A 12,275-nucleotide genomic window follows, 5' to 3' on the forward strand; every position below is an offset into this window, starting at 1 on the left:
TTTAGTCTTTAACAAGTGAAATGCTCTATTGGGTTCAGATCAGGTGACTGACTTGGCCATTCAAGAATATTCCACTTCTTTGCTTTAATAAACTCCTGGGATGCTTTTGCTTTATGTTTTGGGTCATCTGTATAATGAAACGCCGACCAATCAGTTTGGCTGGATTTGAGCGCACAGTATGTCTCTGAAAACCCCAGAATTCATCCGACTGCTTCTGTCCTGTGTCACATCATCAATAAACAATAGGGACCCAGTGCCACTGGCAGCCATGCATGCCCAAGCCATCACACTGCCTCCGCCGTGTTTTATAGATGATGTGGTATGCTTTGGATCATGAGCTGTACCATGCTTTCACCATACTTTTTTCTTTTCATCATTCTGGTAGAGGTTGATGTTGGTTTCATATGTCCAAAGAATTTTCTTCCAGAAGTGTGCTGGTTTTTTAAGATGTTTTTTTTTATCAAAGTCCAATCTAGCTTTCTTATTCTTGAGGCTTTTGAGTGGCTTGCACCGTGCAGCAAACCCTCTGTATTTACTTTCATGCAGTCTTCTCTCTATGGTAGATTTGGATATTGATACGCCTATATCCTGGAGAGTGTTCTTCACTTGGTTGGCTATTGTGAAGGGGTTTTCTTCACCATGGTAATTATTCTGCGATCATCCACCACTGTTGTCTTCCGTGAGCGTCCAGGTCTTTTTACATTGTTGAGGTCACTAGTGCTTTTTCTGTTTTCGCAGAGAAAGGATGGCTTGTTTCACCTGCATGGAGCACTCATTTGACCGCATGTTTACTTCTTAGCAACATTTTCAAAATGCAAGCACCACACCTCAAATCAACTCCAGGCCTCTTATGTGATTGAGATTGAAATAATGAAGGAATTGCCCACACCTGCCCATGAAACAGCCTTTGAGCCAATTGTTCAATTACTTTTAGTCCCTTTAAAAACAGGGTGCCACATGTAAAGGAGCTGAAACTCCTAAACCCTTCATCCAATTTTAATGTGGATACCCTCAAATGAAAGCTAAAAGTCTGGACTTTATGTCCATGTCCATTATATAACTATAACTTGAATATGTTTTAGTGAACAGGTAATAAAGACAAAGTTTGTGACAGTGTCCAAATATATATGGACCTAACTGTGTGTGTGTATATATATATATATATATATATAGAGAGAGAGAGAGAGTGACATTGCTTTTATGTTATGAAGAAAACATTTCCACAATAAAGTGCAAGTATTTGTTTTGTTGTTCTTTCAAGCAGCTAGTCCTAGCCTTAGGTTGTTGAGACAGGCATTTTCAGACCTGGTTGTATTTCAAGGCTATGAATGTTTAGTGTAAACATCAGGCTGATATGATTCAGTATATAAGGTGAATGGTTCTTTTTTTCACGTCAATATTTAGATATTCTCAGCTTTGTCTTAGTCATTTCTAAAATGAAACTAGAAGAAAATGATAGATTTCTTGATTATCAAGATATTGAATTGCAACATTTTCAAAATGGGAATTATGGACAGACTGGTGGACTGAGAAGTCGGAGTTCTATCATTCTGTCTCAAGAACCAAGTCGCAGTATATTTCATCCTAGAACAGCTTCAGTAGCAGAAAATGCTGAGGTCAGATTTCATGTAGGTGACCAAGAAGAGGAGGCTGAAGACAAAAGTGTCCTTTTTACACAACTTAATGAACTTGTCACAGTACACGAAGACGTAATATGGAAGGAAACTGCAAGGTATAGTTGCTGTTGCTCTTATTATTATAGCTGCAGTTAGTATTTTCAAATTAATTTTTCTAAAGATCCATGTATATGCTGCAGAAACAATCCTGTTAAGATAAACAGAACAGATTTTCTTTCACATATTTTTGGAACAAATGTTCAATCTGAGACCGGGGAGAAGCTCACATTTCTGCAACAAATTTTACATGTGAGAATCTGTCCTTCACACTCGAAATGCTTTGTTCCTCAAGCTTTATGTACATTTTCTATTGGCAGTTTTGATTTACCATTATTTTTCACTTGCATTTAGCTAGTGTTTTTTGATACCTAGAGCATTTTGCTTTTTGATTAAAACACCACTGTCACTACAAAAACATCAGAGCAAAACTCTGTTTGTAGCCATCTTTTTAGACTTTAAACCAGTCTTTGGTTACCCACCCCCCAAAAAAATTTTTTTTTTAATAGTTTTATATAATCTATATTTTTTTTAAAATGTTTTAAAGAGTGCCTATTTTCTTCTTTTTTCCTGGAGCTTACACAGAGAAAGGTCAGTACAGAATTTCCTAATTGTGGTCATCCATTGAGATGAAACGAGTCAGGGGGAGTGATTCTGTTGATTGCGGTGCTCCTAGCAGTGTAGCCTCCAGCAATCAGACATTTGTCACTAATCCAAGAATCGGGTGAGGGTAGGATCTCAGACTACTGAAGCACAATGTGCAAATGATAGACTGAAAAAGTGACCATAGTACATGAATGTAAAGGAGACAAAATTTCTGAATCTATGGCAGAAGGACTAGAAACTGGGGCCTTAGGTGCTTTATTCTATTATTATATGAGTATTCCCTATATTATGTTAAAATTGTAAGCAGAACCAGAGGTTTGCCTTAACGTGAGTATGAGAAATACATTTGTTACATAAAAATATGTACACTACATACAGTATAGTCTTAATAATAGCAAACTGTCATACCATAGGTTACTGTTAACAGAATACAAAGTAATGTGCCATTTACACAAAAAGATGCACCAGTATGCATTTGTGTTTCAGCCCTTCTTGTCTTCACATACATGTACTGTACATTGGAGAATGGCATTATTTAACTTGTGGGGTGGGCAATAATAACTGCAGCATCTAAAATATTTATCAGAAGTACTGACATTGACATGTAAGTGGAGTGTCACTGTGTTCCTATGGTCATCACAAAGCTCAGTTGATGAAAATATAAAAAAGCTATGGCTCTCAGAATATGATGAGATTAAAACAAATTATTCTTAAAAAATAGGCTACATTTACTAATCCTCTCTAAAATGTGAGCAGTAGCAAAACCAAACCTACTCCAATAATCATAATTCCTACAAACACCATTCAGATATATACATGGTATAGAGTTTTACCATAAGATTTGCCATACTGGTGGTCGGTACATCTTTATCTAACATGGTTCTGGGGCATGTACTTCAAAGGACAATAACAGGTTGCTGTGAATTTTACACTAATCCGTTCCCATATGTCCTGGTCCTTTATAATGCTCTTCCCTGACCTTTTACCCCAGCACCCCCAGAATAAGCTATGTCAAATGCATGTTGGAGGGTGAAGTAAAGAAAACATTAGTAGTAGTATCTCTTGCAATTTACTCAGTGACGTAAATAGAATTTTATGGGCCCCAGGGCAAATTTTGGATCAGGGCCACCCTCCCTATAATATGTTTGAATGTGTTTTAGTACGCTGTCGCTGATCACTACACAAACCCACAACGTCTACACCATGTGTGGCCCATGGCTCCACTATCTGCCCTTCCAAAGCAATGGCTGCTTGTCAGCTGGTAGTCTATGCATGATGGGAACTTAAAGGTCCCACCCTGGACATATCATATAACTCACTCCCAAACCGTTCATCACCCTCTGTGTCCAGCACTTTCAGCCCCCCACCTCAGCACCGGCATGTACACCAGCAATCCATGAGCATTCCCACAGCACGTACACTAGCTATCAAAGCCCACCCAGCAACATCAACAATGATAACAGAACTAAGTAACATCAAGGTCAAACTTAACTCAAACTAAAGGGTGGATTACACCTGCTGATTTTTTGGGCAGATAAACGCTAATTAGCATTCCTAGTAACGTTTGTTAGCGATCATTTGGCAGTCTAATACTGCCACCGATTGCCCAATGAATGAGAAAACACTCATTCGTCAGGCAATCCAAATCTTTGACAGGTAAAAAAATCAGCATTTGCAGTCGTCAGATCTGCTGCCAGCAAACAATGATTCAGTATAGGGAAGAGCAGTGGTATAATGATTGTTCCTCCCTATACTGAATAGGAGATTGCTGCATGTAATTGTCTCCTCCGCTAGCAAGCGCTTCCTTCCCCACAATCACCTGTTAAATCAGGCTGTCTAATAGCTTAATTCTCTCCCACTAACCCCCCCCCAGTCCATAACCAGTTAACTAACTTTGATGAGAAGACACCCGGATGAGTAGGATCGCCACAGCTGCCTGTAAGCTAGCAGACACCTCCTCCCCTGGGCTCCACAAGCACTAATTGCCTCTGTGGCATAGATACAGCACTGGACTACAGCGCTTTGTCTGTGTATACCAAGGAGCAGGGGCGTTGTTACGGTCTCAAAAGATCCTTGGCCCAAGCTCTAATGCATATGTGCCATATTCTTGAAGTATCCACCCTTCCTCTCTCTCACACACACACACACACACATACCCTAGCACTAAATATATATTTTACTTGCTGCACTACAAACATACAGGAAAATACAGCATCACATACCTATTACATTGAGTGTCTCATAAAAGATGTCTCACTGCATCTCATCTCTGCAGAGTTTACCAAACAGAAATCCTAGGTTCCTCCCTTGTCTGTGATTGTCATCCTCCCACCCTGCTGCCCCAAGAATATTATCCTGCTTATGCCCCAAATATTAAACCGCAGAAATTATATTGCCAAACAGATTAGTTCCCCTATAGTAATATAAAAGTCCTACCAATAGTAATAATTCTCTCCCAGAGTACCCTTATTAGTAATAGTGCCCCCCACAATGCCCCCAATTATGATACTGTTCCCTGAGAGCGCCCCTGTTAGTGATAGTGCCCTCCATATTGTACTCAATAATAATGCCCACCATAGTATTAATGAGCCCCCTCTGTAGTGCCTCCAGTAGTATTTATCCACCTTTATAGTGTCCCCAGTAGTTATAGTGTACTCTATGAGACCCCCAGTGGTTAATGTCTAATGCCCCCCTATAGTGCCCATATAGCTATAGGCACCCTGTAATGTCCCCTACAGTTTACTAGTTTTTAAAATTTACCCTTATAGTGGCCCCAGCAATAAAAATGCCCTGGTTGTGCTACCAGTATAAATAGTGCCCCTGACAGTGCCTTCAGTAATAGTAATGCTCCCCATAATTCCCCCAGTAAAAAGGCCCCTATAGTGCCTGCTATATAGTGTCCCCGGTAATAATAATGACTCCATAGTGACTCAATATTAAAAATGTACCTTTAGTGACCCCGGTAAAAAAAATAAACCCTGTGGTGCCCCAGTAATAATATTGCTCCCACAATGCACTCAGTAATCATATCTCCTATTGTGCTTCCAGTAATATTAATGTGCCCTATTGTATCTCTGTTAATAATAATGTCCCCACAGTGCCCTCCAGTAATATCCTTCTACTACCCCCAGTAATGTCCCTATACTGCCCCCAGCAATGTTCCCCACTGCCCCCTATAATGTACTTCCACTGCCCCAGTAATAATACCTATATTGCCCCCGGTAATGTCCTTCCACTGCCCCCAGGTAATATCCCTACAGTGCCCCCAGTAACGTTCATCCCCCCACTGCCCCCTATAGTTACCACAGTAATTTCCCCCTAGTCTTCAATCATTGGTAATGGGGCCCAGCACCACTGTACTTAATGCCGGGCCCCATCAGAGGGCTCATCACAGCAGCATTCCATCCACTCGGTCCAGCATCTATCAGGCCCCAGTGCTGCCCTACTAGTAGTATTCACTTATGACATGGGTGGGTGGAGCCTAACTGATACTAGTCAGGCTCTGCCCCCTCACTTAATTTGTGAATACTACTAGTAGGGCAGCGCTGGGTCATGATAGATGCCAGACCAAGTGGATGGAATTCTGCTGTGATGAGCACTTTGACGGGTCCCGGCATGAAGTACAATGAAAGTATTGGGCCCCGTTACATGTGAGTGCAGCGGGCCTCGCATCCCCCACTGCACCCGATCACGGTCACACCCTCTGCGACCACGATCGTTACTCTTTTGACGTTACTTATGCTAACTTTAACAATGTAGCAGTGTTACATTGTTTTGGTCTATCACATTGAAATGAATGGGAGTAGCACTGCAGTAACCAGCTCTGACCACTACACAGTGGACAGAGCCATGTATTGTTGGTGTCTATTTCTGATGCTGGAGCTACTACAGAACAGCTTGAGAACAGCCAATCTGATATTAATAACCTTTCCTAAGGATAGATCACTAGTATAAGAGTCCTGGGGTTCTTCAGAAATTAATAAAATCAAATTACTGAAAATACTTAAAGGGAACCTGTCACCAGTTTTATGGTGTCCTAACTAAGGGCAACATAAATAAGTGACTGATTCTCTTAGCAAAATGCTGGGCCAACATCTTGTATTGAAAAGCTCCAGCTGATAATGATGAGTCCTGAATATTCATGAGCTCCTGACTCTGCCCGTCTACCTGCTGCTGATTGACAGTTATTTTCCATATGAATCAGCAGCTGGTGGGCAGGGGAGTGGCTATAGCTCTGAATTATAAAAACGCTGGACTCCATGACATCACGCTGGACTCAAATCAGCTCATTAGCATGCGGCATGAGGCATCTTTGTGTGTATATTATGAGGTAACCATCTGTCACACCAGTAAGTGAATACATCTAAGGCACTTTTTAGTAGTTAATGATTGTATATAATTAGTTAGATTATAATCAAATATCCACATGACAGGTTCCCTTTAAATATAACTTTATTATAAATATAATCCTAAATACCTTTCATTAGTTATAATTTATTGCTTAGTCTGGGGAGCAATCATTAGGAGAAATAAAATGGTCGCCATCCTCTTAATACACACAAAACCTGTCCTAATCACTCAGCAGCACAAGTTACTTCACAACATTGAGCTAAAGAGCTGCCTCATCCTCCTCTCGGCTCTGCTTGTCAAAGATTATGATCCTATCAGCTGTATTTTGGATAATTTAGGCCAATATAGCTCTTTAGTTCTGTGTTTTGAAGTAACTTGTCCAGCTATGTAATGAGGACAGGTATTGCATGTACTAACAGGTCTGCTGCCATTTTATTTTCCCTTTTGATTGCTCCCTGGACAAAACAAGCCATTATAACTAATGAAAGGTATTTGGGAATATATTTATAATAAAATAATATTTAAAGATTTAAAGAGGTTGTGCAGACCATATATATGAGAGAGAGCGAGAGAGATGAACTATTGATCTTCTGTTTGAGAAGACTGTGAGCATTGCTTCCTGTTCATTACTTTATACATCATCTCCTCTGGAGAAGTGGTGTAATGTAATTACAAGTACTTGCTCCATTCAAATGAATTAAACTGCACCACTGAAACTTCTGAGGCACACCGATTCCCCCACCAATCAGATATTGACGACCTATCTTGAATATAGGTCATTAATAGTGTTGGGCATGCACTTCGAGAATGCGCGAATATTTAGAATATAGTGATATATATTCGGAATTTTGAATATTTTAGCTTTTTTTTCATCAGTAACCTCCCTTCTTGCTTGTGGGCCAATGAGAAGGCTGCAATGTCTTTGTCTGAGCTTAGCAACATCCCTAACAACCAATAGAAAGGTATCCTACCCCTTACTATATAAGAACCTCCCCAGCAGCCCTTGTATGCAGTATTTTGCACATCTGAGAGAGAAAGCAGTGTTATCTGTGCTCTCTGCTTTCCTGTGTCATTACATTAGATAGTTAGTTAGTTAGCTTATATACACACACCTAAAGAATTATTAGGAACACCATACTAATACGGTGTTGGACCCTCTTTTGCCTTCAGAACTGCCTTAATTCTACGTGGCATTGATTCAACAAGGTGCTGATAGCATTCTTTAGAAATGTTGGCCCATATTGATAGGATAGCATCTTGCAGTTGATGGAGATTTGAGGGATGCACATCCAGGGCACGAAGCTCCCGTTCCACCACATCCCAAAGATGCTCTATTGGGTTGAGATCTGGTGACTGTGGGGGCCATTTTAGTACAGTGAACTCATTGTCATGTTCAAGAAACCAATTTGAAATGATTCAAGCTTTGTGACATGGATACATGTTCTCATTCTGTTTAGTCCAAATTCGGACTCTACCATTTGAATGTCTCAACAGAAATCGAGACTCATCAGACCAGGCAACATTTTTCCAATCTTCAACAGTCCAATTTTGGTGAGCTCGTGCAAATTGTAGCCTCTTTTTCCTATTTGTAGTGGAGATGAGTGGTACCCGGTGGGGTCTTCTGCTGTTGTAGCCCATCCGCCTCAAAGTTGTGCGTGTTGTGGCTTCACAAATGCTTTGCTGCATACCTCGGTTGTAACGAGTGGTTATTTCAGTCAACGTTGCTCTTCTATCAGCTTGAATCAGTCGGCCCATTCTCCTCTGACCTCTAGCATCCACAAGGCATTTTTGCCCACAGGACTGCCGCATACTGGATGTTTTTCCCTTTTCACACCATTCTGTGTAAACCCTAGAAATGGTTGTGCGTGAAAATCCCAGTAACTGAGCAGATTGTGAAATACTCAGACCGGCCCGTCTGGCACCAACAACCATGCCACGCTCAAAATTGCTTAAATCACCTTTCTTTCCCATTCTCACATTCAGTTTGGAGTTCAGGAGATTGTCTTGACCAGGACCACCCCCCTAAATGCATTGAAGCAACTGCCATGTGATTGGTTGACTAGATAATTGCATTAATGAGAAATAGAACAGGTGTTCCTAATAATTCTTTAGGTGAGTGTATATATATAATACAGATAGTGGGAGATAGTCAGTGTAGGTTAGATAGTGATATAGTGCAGATGATAGGTTCTGCTGTCCATACATACATGCTACATACATACATACATAGTGCTATAATGTCACAAGTTCACAACAATAGTGACCCACGCCTGTATTTTGCGCTAATTACGTGAATATTACATTGCTGATTTTTCACGACCAAGAAAATAATCTTGAATTTGCGAATTTATGACAAATATTCTACCAAATATTTGCTCATCACTAGTCATTAATAAATATGACCTGCACAACCCCTTTAAATATTATCTTATTATTTATTCAAGATAGGTTGTAAATATCTGATCCGTGGGGGATCGTTGCTGTTTCCTGTTCATTACAATGCCCATCACCTCGGAAGTTTCAGTGGTGCAGTGTAATTCATTTGAATGGAGTGAGTACTTGTAATTACATTACACCACCGCTCCAGAGGAGATGATGCATAGTGTAATGAAGAGGAAGCAGTGTTCGCATGGAGCACTGCCTCCTCTTCAAACAACTGATCGATAAGTCATCAATATATATGGCTTGCACAACCCCTTTAAGTATTTTCAGTAAGGGTGGGTTCGCACTAGCGTTATGCCATTACGTTATAGGTTCCGTTTAGGCTACATTAACACGAACATATTTTGTTTCCGTGTCCGTTCTGTTTTTTTTTGTTGCAGATTTCAATGTTTTATCCGCATCTGTATGTCCGTTCCGTAGCCCTGCAAAAAAAAAATAGAACATGTCCTATTCTAGTCCATTTTGCAGACAAGGATAGGCATTGTTACAATGGATTCACAAAAAAAAAAACGGATGCCATACGACGCATCCATTTTTTTTGCGGAGCCGCAATTTGCGGACTGCAAAACACATACGGTCGTGTGAATGTAGCCTCATAATGGAATATAATGGAATGGCCAGACAGACTGCAAAACAAAATCCTTTAAGAGGCATTCCGTTTTGCTCCATCTTGATAGAAGTCTATGGGCAAGCATAACAGATCTGTCTGTTTTCCGTTATGCAAAGTCCTGTCAACAGGACAAACTAGCAATAAAGAGTGAACTACTAGTTTGAATGTCAGGGCATCTCCAGACAGTTCAAATGTATTTATTTTTTTGTTCTGATTTGGGAAAATAGCACATAAGTGTGTCTTACAGTACAGTGTGTAATATAAATATTTGTAATAGAAATTCGCTTGCATCAGACTTTGTGTAAGGAAAGGTAAATCTCTTCAACCGGAGTCAGAAAAAGGTGTTGTAACGGATCCCCTTCCGTTAGTGGACGCTTCCTAGCTTGCGCCGAGGACCACAAGCACCGCACTGGACACCACAACCACCACAGACTCCACAACCGCCGTAGCTTAACTGGAGCCGCGCTGTCTTCCTTCCACCCTGAACGAACCTCCAGCATTCAGGACCGTGTGGGAAAGATCTCTCCTCCAGGGAATATGCAGAGCATAGCAATCCCCAGCGTGACACAGCAATTCCCTCCAATAACGAGACGAGGCTGCGTTTTGAAGGGTTAAAACAGGACCTCACTGTACTTCACGTACAGCCTCTTTTATTCACAAACCAAAAACATAGTACTGCCCACAGGGGTTTGAAATACAACCAATCAATATATTACAACACATCCCCACAAAATCCTCCCCTCTGTCCGTGATAGAATTACCTCACACTGGGTTGATGCAATCACCACAGACAGACGAATACATAATATCCTCTGTCCTGGAGACAACCGAGAAGTAATTCAATTATCTCTCAGGACAAAGGACATCGCCAATACACACAGAGAGACAACAGGACAGGAATCCCCACCCAAACACACAAAATCCTCCCTTTCTGTCAGTTATGTTAATCCATAATTATATCACAATCACAGACAGTAAAAATACAGTTTTTAAACATACTCTATAACTTTAAAACCATACATTCCATCTCCATAAAAATTACATATTTAAACTCTGCATACATCAAACATAAATACTTCCAGAAATCACACAAATCCCTCCAGCGGATCAAAAGTTTAGTGGAAGTCCTTTATGACCGACCGCAAGCACAATTTCCTGCCCAAAACAGTTCCATAGATTCTTTAGTATACCCGCTGACCGCGTTCGGTCCTAAGAACAGTCCAGACATGCGGCATAGTTCTGTTCCTGAAGGGTAATATGTCCCGGGGCCATAGTCGTAGGGCAGGAGGCTAGCCATAAGTCCTCTACAATGCCCAGTGGCAAATGGCAGTTTGTCACAGGTGTTATCATCTTGAGTTCTGCTGAGCACTCGCTCCTTCCTGCCCAGCCTGTTCACCTTTTATTTCTTACTCACAAAAGGTGTAACAATAGAAAAGGGGCCGGCCCATCACCCGACCACTTTCTGCATGTAACAAGGATGCAGGAAGTGATGACATACAGGAAGATAAGAAACCACCATCATTTAAAATAACATAGCCAGCTAACAATAATCTCCCATTACCACTGGAGTGAACTTTATCCAGCCTTGCTCAGTGATCAATGCCAAATAAAGTTACTATGATCCTCATGCATGTTTATTTACAGGACAAAGTAATTATCTCCAGAGGATGATCAGGCGCACTAGAGACAACAAACGCACGTTTCTTTCATATATTGTTCTCTTAACAAATGCATCCACGCCAAACCAATTAATCAGCGTCTTGCGCGGGGGGCGTCGTCCATACATTCGCCAAGAAAACACTGCTCCGTTGAACACATCAGTCTCCCCCGGCCCACAGCCCAGTGCATAGCATATTGGACCATTCAACGACGGAGACCTCTGCGCCCAGCAGCTGTGTCGCCACATACACAGGAAGATTTCACCTCCAATGATTTACCCTGACACTGAGAGACATGATGACAATACACAATATATTAGAAACACATCCTAATAAAAATTTCCACAACAAGTGGATAGCGGTTTATATATCTGATAGATAACGTGAAATACTAGTCCAAAATCTGTGTTAGTGCATCTCTAGACAGTTCAATTTAGTTTTTTGTTTGGGTTTGGGAAAATTGCATATACATGTGTCTTAAAGGGGTTGTCCGAGTTATGAAAAAAAAGAAAATACAGCATTATAAATCTGATGGTCAGCAATATATAAACTAAGCAAGTTTTAGGCAAAAAAAAACATTTCCTAATTTCCCTAGTTCTCTTCTGGACTTTTGTTTACATGCAATAACAACAATCTCTGAGGTGAATGCCCTGAGTGAAACGTCTGACTGCTGGGAGACTCAGCAGCATGTTTTATGTGTAGGACTACAAGTCCCAGCTGTACATTGACACTGCTGATACACACAGGATCTTCCCCCTACCTGTTCTTGTGCAGTGCTCTGCAGAATTCCTCCAGTCTGTCAGCTCTGTGTGTCTGAAGGAATAGGAGGGAAGATCCTGTGTCTCTTCACTGCCTGCAGCTTCTCACCAAAGCCTCCAGCTCTGAGTCTGTGCTGCATAAAGGGTTAAAGTTTTCTGAAGAATCCAGGGAGAGGGC

The 12,275-nt window shown here is 41.0% G+C and overlaps 1 protein-coding gene across 1 annotated transcript in view; it reads left to right on the forward strand.

Moving 5' to 3' along the window:
• Positions 1–1,436: 1,436 nt before the first annotated feature.
• SLC4A9 (solute carrier family 4 member 9) overlaps positions 1,437–12,275 on the forward strand; it is a 251,606-nt gene continuing 240,767 nt past the window's right edge. The window contains exon 1 of the mRNA XM_040442704.1: positions 1,437–1,732. Coding sequence (XP_040298638.1) covers positions 1,437–1,732 — 296 coding nt within the window. The remainder of the gene's footprint in view (positions 1,733–12,275) is intronic.

The sequence above is a fragment of the Bufo bufo genome, chromosome 1, assembly GCF_905171765.1.
Source record: "Bufo bufo chromosome 1, aBufBuf1.1, whole genome shotgun sequence".
Taxonomy (NCBI): Eukaryota; Metazoa; Chordata; class Amphibia; order Anura; family Bufonidae; genus Bufo; species Bufo bufo.